This window comes from Pimephales promelas, chromosome 25 (assembly GCF_988280905.1).
Source record: "Pimephales promelas chromosome 25, fPimPro1.hap1.1, whole genome shotgun sequence".
Lineage (NCBI taxonomy): Eukaryota > Metazoa > Chordata > Actinopteri > Cypriniformes > Leuciscidae > Pimephales > Pimephales promelas.
In genome coordinates, this window is record NC_142793.1 from 17,588,028 (window position 1) to 17,602,754 (window position 14,727).

General features: G+C 37.0%; 1 protein-coding gene across 3 annotated transcripts; it reads left to right on the plus strand.

Moving 5' to 3' along the window:
- The first annotated feature begins 179 nt into the window (after positions 1 to 179).
- Positions 180 to 14,283, plus strand: btbd10a (BTB domain containing 10a). Of its 3 annotated transcripts, XM_089127545.1 has the most exons (9): positions 180 to 337; positions 1,076 to 1,225; positions 6,466 to 6,665; positions 8,437 to 8,689; positions 8,804 to 8,906; positions 10,729 to 10,849; positions 11,211 to 11,408; positions 11,911 to 12,021; positions 13,829 to 14,283. In XM_089127545.1, the coding sequence occupies exons 2-9, from the start codon at positions 1,125 to 1,127 to the stop codon at positions 14,140 to 14,142; spliced, it is 1,401 nt and encodes a 466-aa protein (XP_088983671.1). In that variant the 5' UTR covers positions 180 to 337; positions 1,076 to 1,124; the 3' UTR covers positions 14,143 to 14,283. The 3 variants fall into 3 exon arrangements, with proteins under 3 accessions (XP_088983671.1, XP_088983672.1, XP_088983670.1); XM_089127546.1 differs by lacking the exon at positions 1,076 to 1,225; XM_089127544.1 differs by lacking the exons at positions 180 to 337; positions 1,076 to 1,225 and adding an exon at positions 3,252 to 3,463.
- The last annotated feature ends 444 nt before the right edge of the window (positions 14,284 to 14,727 follow it).

The window sequence follows — 14,727 nt, forward strand, 5'->3', positions numbered from 1 at the left end:
TTTTAAATAACATGATTTACTAAGTCCTCTGTATTCTATTTTTGTATGGCTCCTTGTATGGCAGCAATGTAAATGTTTCAAAAGCAGCGTGATTCTCCTCACCAGTTGATTGGACGCAAGGTGGTTTCTACGGCGACGTCTCGTGTGTTCAACTTCTCGCGATAACTCACAGTCGGTCTCTTCTCCTTGGTTAGCCATGTACCTTTAAAGTCTGTCAACACTGTATCCTATCGTGAATGGTGAATATAGTAAATTAAAGTAAATGCATGCTATCTATTTTGTGATAGACTCAGAAGCGTACACATCGTGGAGAAAGTTCAGCGTTAAGCAGAGTCAGGTGAGAGATCGTCTGTTGTGTTTAGCGCCCACTTTTAAGCTAACGTTAACTGAAGCTAACGTTCGATAGCTCAGGTTACCAAAGTTAGAATACGTTGTCAGTTTTGTGGGCTTTTTTGTTACATTTTATCCATATTATCTCAAAGAAAGTGAGTAAACACTTGTGAAATTGTTCTAACTAAAACGCAAATGCTATAGTCTTTTCTTTCTTTATATAACATACAAATAATATCATAAAGCATAATATTAAACTAGAAGAATCCTAAGATATATTTTCTATTAGAAAATATGAGACAATTTTTTATTTTGCTGCCTATATAGGTCCCATTTTATTTAAATGTCTATCAGCTAAACATTATTCCAGTACAGAAGTAACGTTAGAGTTCTTATAAACATTACGTAATATCCAGCAGGGCTCAATGAATCAAATCAAAATCCCAGAATCTCACTTTATCCAGTTGGATCTTATTTGATTTTTAGATTATTTTTCTTCTTATATGATATTATATTTAATATGATTTATGATATTATATTATTACATTCCTTTAGGATCCATTTTTCAAGGATCATAAGCAAAAACTTAGCTTGTGTGTCAACATTGTCAAAAGGTGTGTGTTTGTCCATTAAAGTATTGTATGAATGTGGACGGAAGAAATTAATAAAATAAAAGGCACATTTTGGGAACAGTTAGAGCAAAAACTAATTATTTTACTTTTTCAAATTCTTTTTGCTTTGTTAGGTTATGAGATCTGAAGGCATATAGGTCCAGTAATATCAACTCTGTTGAGATGGCAGCATGCCCTATCTCTTATGACAGCCACTCTAGCGATTCAGAAAATTGGGATCAAAGGACAGCGTGTCGGTCTGGGAGAATCTGCAGACACTTAAGGTAAGACTGGATAATAAGAAATATTTCCAGTCATAGGAGTGTCAACCTGCTGCATGGATTCCCTATAGTCTAGTCTACTACATTAGCATCAATAGATGCGTTTGATCTCTTCTATAATTAAACCCATTGTGGTTTAATTCAAATGTTAAAGGCACAATATGTAAGATTTTCACTAGAAATCACAAGAACAATTTTATATACTTTGTTGACTTGTGTACTTCCATTCCATTGCATTTTTAAATATAGTTCATATATTAAAGGGTTAGTTCACCCAAAAATGAGAATTAAGTCATTAATTTCTCACCCCCATGCTGTATCAACCCCGTAAGACCTTTGTTCTTCTTCGGAACACAAATAAAGATATTTTTGATAAAATTTGAGCGGTGGATCACTGCTACATAGGCTGCCTAAGGGATCAAAACCTGAAGGCTCAGAAAGTCATTGAAGAAAATGTTTAAATATTCCACGTGACTACAGTGGCTCAAGTATAAGTAACAATGACTTTCTGGGCCATCAAGTTTCGATCTGGTTCCAGAAGTTTTTTTCCATTCATTTCTCCCAGATATATATATATATATATATATATATATATATATAAAAACTTTGTTCAAGCTTGATAAGCCATGAACCAAGCCAACCAGCTATGAGGTGTTTGTCAACACTACAAACTTTATTTTAAAGCAAAAAAGTCCTAGTTTATATTAAAATTAAATGCATCAAGCTGGTTGTTTTAGTGTTTATATTGATTTATATAGGGAACTTTGCATTATGATGAATAAGGGATCTTCAGACATGTATTATAAGGAATATCACAGCCTTTAATATCATATCTGTTTATAGGGTCTGTTTATAATATATTATAGTAGGATTTAGCTCCTGGGCAACACAACTTGCATAATTTTACTTAAGTGTGCAATGAACAATCGATTATCTTTTGTTTATTAGTGCTGGCTGATATGATCATCTTAGTGACCCTGCTAGTTTTTTTCATGCTGCATCATGCAAAATTACAAATTTGGCAATGCCATAGGAAAAACACACTATTCACCGTCACCATACCAGCAAATGTTCAGTGACCGAAAGTCTGTAGTCTGGTTTCTTCTCATTGTGTTGCTGACTGGCTCCATAAAATTAAACGGCTGTTATTACGGCAGTGATATGAGTGTACATGATTTTAAACTTTTCTTTTCTTGTCATGCTTCTTTTCAAAGGGACTAATCAAATTTTTTTTTTAAAAAGGTTTGAGAGCACCTCTGTACATAATGTACAACTTCCACATCTTTGTGTCAGCGCCACCTGCTGGCCGTTGAGAAATAGACAGCTTGTCAGATGTAATTGGAAATAATGGCTTGGAAATAATATATACACACTGTTGGGTGAAGCGGTCATAGCCGTTTTTTATCATGAATAAAGCACAACTTTTGACCAGTCAGAATTGAGAATTGGAACTAACCGTTATAATACACACACACTTGTACGTGTACGTGTGTATAAATGTAATATAAACTGTATATATATATATATATATATATATATATATTACATGTAGGCCCATATATTCGTACGTGTAACATTAATAGGGTGATTTTCATTTTAAGAGCACCCTTTATTGTCAAAGGTTATGTCGAAGTACTATTTTGATTGATTTTAGGTCATTTTCTTCACCTTCAAATTGTCTTCTCATATACTCCTGATAGAAGGCCATAATAATAAGTCTTGGTTAACACTTTTTTACCTTTCTTTACCATCGTGCGGTTGCGGAGAGGTTCACTGAGTTCATTTCGCATTGGCTTGACTGCCGTGCTCCATCCCATCACGCTTTTTCTTTCATCACCCGTTTGTGTTTTCGTGCGTGAGAGAATCTACAGTATCAGGAGATATTATGAGGGTCGGGCTACGTCATCGAGGCTGCCTCCGCGTGCCACAGTAGCTGAAAAAGCGACCAGCCATTCATGCTCGCGCGAACGTCTCTGTCAGGTTACTATGCTACCGTCCTGTCGTGTCTCGAGCCGATGCTACCTGAGGGCGTCCTTTCTTCCCGGAGAACAGCATTTACAGGCTGTGTTCGCAGCGAACAAGTTACACCGGAGTGCTCGCATTATGATTGTGCTGAAGTTTGAAAGTAATGCCCGAGGATGCTAAGTCGCCTGGCAAGCCCTCGTTGTGCGAAGGAGCGCGCATCCTTTGTGCGTTCATTCATCAGCTGCTGCCCTGCTGCTTTGTTTTAAAGACAGGCGGGTACGTATGCGCGCCTCTCTGTGTGAATGAATCTCAAAAGAGTGTCGCCTCGCTTTAGAAAGTCGTGAGATTATAAGAAAATGTTACCTCTGCGCAACGAGTCTTATTTGAAGAGAATATTCCCGATGCAGTTCCCCCATCAAATATTCTATCGTTTAGAAATGAGTTGTATGCGTCATTTTAACCATATCTGCATGCAGTGCCCTTCAGAAACGCATTGTCTTGCTGTTTAACATTAGAGGAGCGGTGTCAGCAGTGCACTGAATTATTGATGCTACTTTCTCTGTAAGTAACAGAATGGATTGTGCACTAGTTACTTGGAAACAACAGTCAAGTTTAACAATGCATTTATTTGTTTGTTTTTTTATTCATCCTGATTGACATGAAGAGGGACAGATCATCAATTGGCTTGGCTTGTCAAGAATATGATCTTGTCCCCTAAAGGGTCCTGAGACACCACAGACATGCCTTCATCTGAATTCATTGTGTGCTATTTCTGCCTGGTACATTTATGGGCTGATGCAATAGAGAAGCAAAACAAGATCTTGACTTGTAATTGTATTGCTGAGAATTGTGGCTATGATTGGCAGTGGATCATGCACAATACTCAGAAGCTGAATGAATGCGAGCCTGTGAGCTGAATGAATTTCTGTTTGAACCGCTTAGGGAATCGTCAGACTGCTCAGATGCTTATTGTAGCTGAAGTTCAGGTTTCACCATCACATTAATGGCTGTGCTAAAATATCAATCAGAAAGCAGGACTGAGGAAGCTGCCGAGAAGTGTTGGTAGATCAATTGTTTGCATAGGGTCAGACTGTTATTTATTTTTTAACTAGTGAATCAGATGATTTTGTTGTATTTTAAGTCTTAAGCAATATCCAAAACCATAATTTTAACTGATAATGGTTAACCTTCTTTAACATTATTTTAATTATTTTTTTAAATTTCGTTTTGCACAAATAAATAATTTTAAGACTATAACAACAATAAAAGAAAGTGGTTTGTATATAATAATGATTTAATAATGATAACAATGTTAGTAATCATCATCATTTTTTTATTGAATAATCACCATTATAATACAACTTTATTGTATTATTAATTAATTGGTACTATAATAATAATATATAATAACAGTAATAACTATTATTAATATTATACCATTATTTAATTTGCTACATTGTATTTTCTCATGAGTTTTTATTTTATTTATTCTTTTTTGCACAAATAATCTTTAAACTAGCAATGAAACAACTAAGTTTGTATATACAATAGTAATTTTTATAATAACAGTATTAGTAATAGTAATATTATTATCATTTAATAGACACTATAATAATAATTATCTCATTATTTTATTTACTGTTCTATTATGATTTTTTTATTTTAATTGTTGATTTTTAATTTATTCTGTTTAAGAGAGTTTGTATATAACACAAGTAATTGCATACATTTTTATAACATTTTATATAATACCTATCAATATTAGTAATATTTTATAATTATTATTTTTGTCATTATAATAACTACTTATTTATATTTAGAATATATATATATATATTTTTTTTTTTTCTAATCACATAAGTCTTTATGTCTTTATTTTGAGAATAAATAGTTATCATTAATTATGCAAACAAGTTACTTTATCTGTTAACACAGTGCGCAATTCTTTAGAGACTATTTTGTCTGTGTTTTTAGATTGAATAGAGAAGTGTTGTTGTCTGTACAATTATCTATGTCTGACAAGGACTGTAAAGGACACACTTTGTGGTCCATTCAATTTTTATTCATATTTATAGGAACACAAGCACATGCAAAGACCACTAAAACCATCTAAACATCGCATAGTGAGCTCTTGGTCAAACTAAGAGTATTCATTTTGCATGCTCAAAGACTAATGTAACCACACTTTACACGGAATAGTAAAAACAGTCTTGTTTTATCAGTGGGATATTATAGGTCATTGTATGTGTGCTCTGAAGCAGATGGGATAATGGAACTTGCAGCAAAACAGATGCAGCACAACTTATTGAATTTGTAGCTGCTGTTGAGTATAGTGATGCTGTGGGCACTGGTCACGCTTGAGTTGGTTAATGGGGTCATAACGCTTTTGGCTGGTACTGTCATGACAGTCAAAATGAATCAAGAGGTCCATATTGGGCAGCACTTTTGCTGAATCAAGCCCTATTTCCAGCCTATTAATCATTTATTCAAACAGAATATTCTGCCTGTGCACGCCTCAGTGGACCCTTTGTTTTTTCTTTAGTGCAGGGGAAGAAAGAGCCATTTCAGCTCCATGTGAAGACATTTTTTTTTTAAATCGTGTTTTCTTCTTTGGTCTATATGCTGTACTCCAGTCTCCTTGCTTCAAGGGCATCTGTCTTGTAATGATCCTGTTTCAGCCCCCTGGGGAATGAGAAAAAATTAACAGCACCTGGTCTGGGCATAGGCAGTCTGGATGATACAGTCTGTGTTTACAAAATAAGTAAAGGATTTATTTGTATTTTACAGCTTATTATATAGTATTATTTTAATATTATAATCTAATATAGTTCTGTTTTATTATAAAAATGTTCATGAAGCATTGCTTTTTTTATTTTAATGTATTAAAAATCACCTGAAGGGAATAGGTTAAAATTAAACCCCAGTGACTTTTTCCTCACAAGCACGGCACATTTCACAGAGGTGAATAAAATAAAATGGGAATGAATCCTCTCTGATTACACGGGTCAATACAGTGGCTTGTTGTCGCATAAAGCTGTGCTGAAAGTGAACCTGCGCTGCTGTGTTTTTGTTTCATGCAGCATGTTTTAAGGAAGTAGTGAGAAATTGCACTTTGTTGTCATCACACATCCTGCACTCAGCGTGTCTTTTAGAGCCCAGAGTTCATCCAAGTTTATTGTGAGCGCTTGCAGAGTTCCTCACGTTGCGGAGATGCACTCCTCCCTCAGCAGTCGAATGCTCACGTGTGTGTCTGACTGTGTGTTTGCTTTTCCTGGCAGTGGTCAGCCGCGTGGAGCTCAGCTGGAGGGTGAGCTGGTTAAAATGAGCCTGCATGGAGCCAGCGGAGGACCCCTGGACCACCTCAGGGAGACGCGGCGTTCTGGAGATCGCTCCAGGGATTCTTCACACGAGAGGGGTGAAGGACAGCTGACCCCCTGCATCAGGAACGTCACCTCACCCATTCGCCAGCACCTCACTGGTGAGTTTTGGCAATTTAAATGCATTTGAGTTTTATAACAAACTCGATCAAAATATATTTATTTTATTTTTCTAATATTAATCATATATAATATGAATTATGTGTGTGTGTGTGTATATACTATATATATATATATATATATATATATTAAATTCACTATAGACAAATAATGAATTCTCTGTAATACAAATGAATTAAAACAGAATAAAGAGTCTGTATTACATACTAAAGCATTTCAATATTTTCTCAATAAGTACCTTATGCTCATTAAAGGAGTAGTTCACTTTTAAAAAATCTTTTGCTGATAATTTACTCAGCCCCATGTCATCCAAGATGTCCATGTCATTCTTTCTAGAGTCGAAAAGAAATTAAATTCCAGGATTTTCTCCATTTAATGGACTTCAATGGGAACCAAACGGTTCAAGGTCCAAATGACAGTTTTATTGCAGCTTCAAAGGGCTTTAAGCGACACGAGACGATGAATAAGGGTCTCACCTACAAAGACAATCGATCACTTCAAAAAAAAAAAAAAAAGTTTTATAAGCACAAAAGCTCGCCATGCTCTGTTCTTTGATGCGCGTTCATGACTCCTGTTCAAACTCGTTCATCAAAATGAATGAATCTTTTTTCGAGTCATTTTTAATATTACCGATTGTTTCACTAGATAAGACCCTTATTCATCGTCTGGTGTCATTTAAAGCCCTTTGAAGCTGCAATAAATCTGTCATTTGGACCTTGAACCATTTGGTTCCCATTGAAGTCCATTATATGGAGAATGTCCTGGAATGTTTTCATCAAAAACTTTAATTTCTTTTTGACTGAAGAAAGAAAGACATGGATGTCTTGGATGACATGGGGGTGAGTAAATTATCAGCAAAACTTTTTTTAAAAGTGAACTGCTCCTTTAAGGCTGAATTTATTTGATCAAAAACGTAAAAAATATATATCTTTACTATTTAAAATGACTCTTTTCTGTTTAAATATATTTTGAAATGCTACATTTTCAGCATCATTACTCCAGTCTTCAGTGTCCCATGATCCTTCAGAAATCATTCTAATATGCTGATTTGCTGTTCAAGAAACATTTCTTATCATTATCAGTGAGAAGGTCAATCAAATCTCCAGTGAAGGTACTACAGAGTACAGACTCAAACAAAGGAAAAGACAGGCATTTTTTCAAATAGATTTTGTGATCCATTTTTAATGAGTGTCTGATCAATAGGAAGTTTAAAAGACCAGAAATTATTGAAATAGATACTTTTGTAACATAGTACATGTCTTTGTCACTTTTTGATCAATTGAATGCATCCATGCTCAATTGAGTATTCATTTATAATTCAAAAGAACTTAGTAACTACAAGAGTTGTTATTTTTTTAATAATTAATTCATCAGTATATAACCTTGTCTAGCTACAACTATGAAAAATTGTCACTGAATTATTTTTTCTGTTTGTATACATGATGGATTATAAAGGCCAATTCACACTGCACTGAAAGATGCAGACAGACGACAACTTTGAGTTTTGTCGGTTCAGTCAGTGTTACCATTTGTTCTCTTGGAGTCTGTCTTGGAGAGCTTGTTTTCGTTGATTGAACATATCGAATCCGCACTTGTCTGGTCGTGGAATGTCTGAGAAGTGTCATACTGTAATCTGTTGATTATCCTCGTTGGTCGGCGTCTGTTACTGATGCTGTCTCCTACTTATGTCTGTACTGGCAAGGTTCACTTGATATTGTTTGACTCTGTCCATCTCTCACATTGATTCCTCAGACCGTGAACGGGATTCTGGCTGCTCATCGCGCTCCACAAGTCCCAGGCCTCAGAAATCATGCACCTCCATCCTGTTCTATGGCGACTCCCACAGTAAAACCCACAGCTCTGACATGATCTACATGTGTGAAAACGTCAAGGAGGGACCCCGCAGTTTGAGGACTGCAGAGAGAGTTACTCTGATTGTAGATAACACGCGTTTTGTTGTCGACCCATCCATCTTTACTGCCCAACCCAACACTATGCTCGGCAGGTTAGGATAAGCTTCGGTCACCCCTTTCAATTTGTCTGCTTGTTATTACTTAAATATAATCATTCAGTATGACATATTGTGTCAATGTTTTAACCGGTGGGCGTTGTCTTGAAGGATGTTCGGATCTGGACGGGAACACAACTTCACACGTCCTAATGAAAAGGGAGAGTATGAGGTTGCTGAGGGAATCAGCTCCACCATGTTCAGAGCCATTTTGGTGAGTGCACTATGCTTTAAAAGCTTTATTGAGGTTTTAAATATCTCTTTGGCCTAGTGTACCACACATTGATTAAGTGCTGTATTAGACTGCGTTATCAAAATTCACACGACTTCAGCATAAAGCATACTGTTTTGTTAGTTACTGCAGATATTTTTCACATATAGAAATACCCAACTCAGCAGAATGTCTGGTTTCTTTGCTTTCTTTTATTATCTTCAATGTGTTTAGTCCACCTTTCTGGCCTCGTCACTTTAATGACCTTAAAATCTATTCATGCTTGATAAAACGAATAGGTCTGGTCCTGGATGATTATTGGTCTTGAAACTAAAATCGCAGGGGTTTTATATTATGAATGTACAAAACTACAAATTTTCAAGATCCAGTATTTGTAGGTTGTCTGAAGTTGTTTATATTCACTACTATTAGACAGATAGACACTGAATGCAGCTCTAAATGAACTGACAGAAAGTCTTAAGTCTTTATTGCACAAAACTAGCATAGTCCTCACAAATGTACAAATGTAGTCTGCATAATTATAGAAACATTCAGACATTGAGCTGTGAGCCTCATTTTTTTTTGTTTATTAAAAAGTTTCAAAGCAGTGTTTCGAAGGTGTGTAGCGGGGCAATGTTTCTAAAGGGGATGCATTTAAATGGGTAATATTGCTAATACTCTGAATTTCTTTTTCGCTTTCCTGAAATTTCCCAACACAAGTGGTTTTTGTAAGCCTATAACCAAAATATTGGCCAATAAATCTATATTTTCGAGAGCCTGATTACAAAATTAAGTCTCACTAAGCCTCATCCCAAGCACACAATTATAATGTTCTCATTATACATTTATGTAGCCAATATGTCAGACTGGCATGTTGTACTTAACTATAGCTGTATTTTTCTTTTTTGAAGTGATTCCAATCATATTTCAAGCAATTCAAAACCATCATGGAGAACAGCGAGCATCTGAAGTTTCTCAGATGGAAGTAATAATCCATCATTTATCGGCTTTAATATACCAATATGTTGGCTGATATATACTGCATTCCTTTCTAAAAGTTAGCATAGCTGTGTATAATAATTTAAAATGTGATTTATGAATAATATATTAATAATTGTAATAATTATGATAGTAAAGTTTCTCAATTTCAGGATTGTTAGATTTTTATAAATAATCATAGAATATATTTACATATTTAGAATTTATATTTTATATATAGTATCTTACATTTTTTAATAGATACAATATTATTGCGATACTCCAAGACAAATGGAAAAAGGTTAACAAAAAATGTACTGTTGATTAAAATTCTAAATTTGATATTTCATTGTAGGTTTAAATGAATAGGCTTGGACTTGGTGCTTGTAACCCAAGGAGAGTGGTGACACCAGAATAAAAATATTCATGATTCTGAAGCTGAAAATACAGAATTATTTTAGATATATTGTGGCACGGTATATTGTTACACCCCTAATCTATGGCATTCGTTACAAGCCCGTCTCTACGGCATTGAAAGAGTTAAGCTTCTACCATGAGGCTTAGCTCAGTGGAAAATCAGGACAGCACTACAGAAATAACAGCCATATTGAATCTTTCCCTTTTTTCAGTGAAGTGTTTTGTTCAGGGTTTTCATGCTGTCTGTGTGCTGAGCTCTTTCCACATTTGGCTGGCTTTAAATGGATCAGTGCGTGTGAAGAGTGGGAAAAGCAGGGGGGGTGTGTGTGTCTCTGGCATCGGAGCCATTTGCTTATCTTTGGAATAAGTGCTGCTTCAGTAATGGCCGCCTGTTTGTTTTTCCTCTGCGTCTCTCCCTTTTAACTGGCAGGATTACTACAAATCAGGGATAATCCGTTGCCCTGATGGGATATCCATCCCGGAGCTGAGAGAGGCATGCGACTACCTTTGCATCGCCTTCGACTACAGCACCATCAAGTGCAGAGACCTCAGTGAGTACTCATTAACATGACAAATGCACTAAACAGATTCGGCTTTTTGTGCTGGAAAACCCCCTAATTGTCACGGCAACAGGGAAACTGGACATTTTTCTGCCTTTTTGGATGTCTGAGGATTGTAGATGCGAGAGAACAGAAGTAGGTCAGTGCCGTGTCCATTGTGATTGCCAGATATGGGTCACTAGATGCTGTCAGTGTGAACTGTTTACATTGTAAGCATGTATGTTATGGCTTGTTTATTTAAAGTATCATGTGTATGTGATTTTTATATGGCTAAATCAAATCAGTGAGTCAGCTGCCGAATCGCAATGAGTCGATTTGAAAAACATAACGCTATGGAACATGTCAACCGCAGGTGCGCTCATGCATGAGCTGTCTAATGATGGCGCCCGCCGGCAGTTTGAGTTCTATCTGGAAGAGATGGTGCTGCCCCTGATGGTGGCCAGCGCTCAGAGCGGGGAGAGGGAGTGTCACGTGGTGGTGCTGACGGATGACGACGTAGTCGACTGGGATGAAGAATATCCGCCGCAAATGGGAGAGGAATACTCACAGAGTCAGTTTACTTCACCTGCACCTCAGTTACACACTATTACCTATTTGTCAATCACAGTGCTACTGCATTATGGGTCATTTATGAGAACTGATTGTTTGTGGTCATTAGTGATGTGTGCTTGTGGTTTTTTTGAACAACCTTCATCCTAGTGTTTGTACAGGCATGAATGATATCTTATGATTTTGCCCTTGCAGACGATAAAATGGGTGTACACATCACTGTATAGAACACTCTAGCATCTGCATTGCAATACTAATAACAACAACAATCATAGACCACTGCATAACAACATTATATAGCATATGGCAATATGCAACTACTAACTTCTCGGAAGCAAAAGCTAGCAACTTGCTAACATTTGGAAGTGCGACTTTTTTGTCTTTAGCCAGAAAGACCGGATCTATCAAAGATCAGTGTAGCTTTGTAAGGAATGTATTAGTAGGATTATGTGTAATCTTTGCACTCGAGGTCATAATGGTTTTGTGTCTTCTGTTTAATGCAGTTATATACAGCACCAAACTATACCGATTCTTCAAATACATTGAAAACCGAGATGTTGCCAAGTCTGTGCTGAAGGACAGAGGACTGAAGAAAATTCGATTAGGCATCGAAGGTATGAAACTGCAGACAAAAAAGATTTTCACTCGGCTGCTTCACCCAAAAATGAAAATGAAATTTTTTATGAAATCCGAGCGCTATCTTAACCATCCACAGACTGCAACGTAATTACCACGGTCAAGCCCCAGAAAGGCATTGTTAAAATAGTCCATGTGACTCCAGTGGTTCAATCTTAATATTATGAAGCAATGAGAATACTTTTTGTGTGCAAAAACAACGACTTAATTCAACAGTCTATACTCCTCCATGCCAGTCTGCTACGCGATTCACGTAAGCACCATAACGCATGCATCTAATCATGTGATCATGCTCAGCCAATAGTGAACCAGCGCTCTGCTGTAAAACATGGAAGAGCTGTACTTTGTGAATAGCATAAGAGAGTGGCAGGGAAGAGAGGAGAGTTTGTTGAATAAAGTCGTTATTTTTTGGGGGGTTCGCATAAAAGTATTCTTGTAAGGTGAGCCACTGTAGTCATTTGGACTATTTTAAAGTGATACTCCACTTTTTTTGGAAATACGAAATACTCATTTTACAACTCCCCCAGAGTTAAACTGTTGAGTTTTACCTTTTTTGAATCCATTCAGCCGATCTCTGTTTCTGGCGGTACCACTTTTAGCATACATCATTGAAGTGCACAAGACCATTAGCATTTCACCCAAAAAAAATTACCAAAGGTAAAACTCAACAGTTTAACTCTGTGGGAGATGTAAAATGAGCGTATTTCCAAAAAAAGTGGAGCATGCCTTTAACAGTGTTTTACTAACTTTTCTGAGCCGAAAGATGAACGAAATTTTATGGGGTTGGGGCAACATGAGGGCGAGTAATTGCTGACATAATTTTCATTTTTGGGTGAACTAACACTTTAACTAATCCCGAAGCCTTTCTTATTCTTTTATATATATTTTTTCTATACCAGCTACTCAATCCAATGATAATACCTCCGAGAGACTAAGGGCCCTTTCACACCTACCTTGTTTGGTCCGGACTTTCAGACTTTTCAGTTTGGTCTGAATTAAAATTGGAGCTGTGAAACCTCCACCGGACCACGGTTCAGAACAAACAGATGAAATTTGGTCCGACGAAAAGAGGTAGTCTCAAATGCACGTCCATTTACTAAACCAATCACTGTCAAGATGCAGCCCACATAGATGATGACGACTTGAAACCAAACCAAAAGTTTCTGAAAGTATAAAATGTATCAAAATGTGAACTCTGGTTTGGACCTTGGTGCGGACTTTCAGGTGTGAAAATGCCCTAAGACAAGGACTTTATGCACTTGTGATGCACTCGGTGAAGAAAAATGAACCAACAATCTCTTAATTATTTTCTAATTTCATTAAACATTTTCATTTAATTTCATGAACATTTCTATTAAACATGGACCTTTGCGTAAGTTTAATTTCTGCTGGTGTAGACTCATTTTGTAAATGTAAGCAATTCATTTAGACGAGCTCAAACTGGGTTGCCGGTAAGATGGTACAGACATAACTGCTCGGCCAGAATAGTCTCGAAGTCGTGCATTTTCGTGCATCAGAAGTGGAGCCCAAAATGGGGTCTCGGGCACTAAATGCTTCGCTCTTGTGCTGATGCAGTATAAACCAGGCTTTCTTCTGTAAAACATAATAAAATATATTTTTAAGAATGTTGGCAACCAAATAGTTTCGGTTCCAATACAATGGAAGTCAGTGAGAACCGAAACATTGTCGCCAAGATTCTTAAAAATTGAAACAAGTTTCATTTTTGGGTGGACTATCCACTTGTATTAGCATTCATGTTAATGCCGTACCTGTGTTGGCACTTAGGATACCCAACCTACAAAGAGAAAGTAAAGAAGCGACCCGGCGGGCGTCCGGAGGTAATTTACAACTACGTCCAGCGGCCCTTCATCCGGATGTCCTGGGAGAAAGAGGAAGGCAAGAGCCGACACGTGGACTTCCAGTGCGTGAAAAGCAAGTCCATCACCAACCTCGCTGCAGCCGCTGCAGACATTCCTCAGGACCAGCTGGTGGTCATGCACCCTGGACCTCAGGTGGACGAACTAGACATCCTCCCCAACCAACCTCAGCCCAGCCCCCATTACGAGCCAGATCCCGATGCCCCGTCCCCGGCCATCTGACCCCCTACACACACACACACACACACACCTGTCACCACCCGCCACTTCAGCACTGCAGAGAGAGGTCAGCCAAGACCACGTTGCCTTTCAAGTCCTCTCCCGCCTTACGAGTGTCAAACTGATCGCTGCGGCAGCACATGACCTTCGTACACTATGCCTTTCTTTCCCACAGAACTTGACCAAAGGAGGATTTTTATTTAAGAACACACTCAAAAGTTGGTAATCACTCCTTTGATTAGTATTTGAAATGATTATTATGGAAGCATATTTATACCAACGAAAAGTAATTGCGACTTTTCTCACAATTCTGACTTTTTTTGGCTCGCAATTCTTAGAAAATGTCAGAATTGTGAGATGAACTTAAAAATTGAAAAATATAAACTTAATTGCAAAATATGAACTTAATTGCAATATATAAACTTAGAATTGCAAGATAAAGCAGAATTGTGAGATAAAAAAATGAGTAAGCAATTCCATTTTCAATTTTTTACAGAATTGCGAAATGTAGACTTGGAATTCTGAGGAAAAAGAGGAGTTGTGTAGAGCAAACTTGTAATTACATGTTTACAACTTGGAACTGCAAGA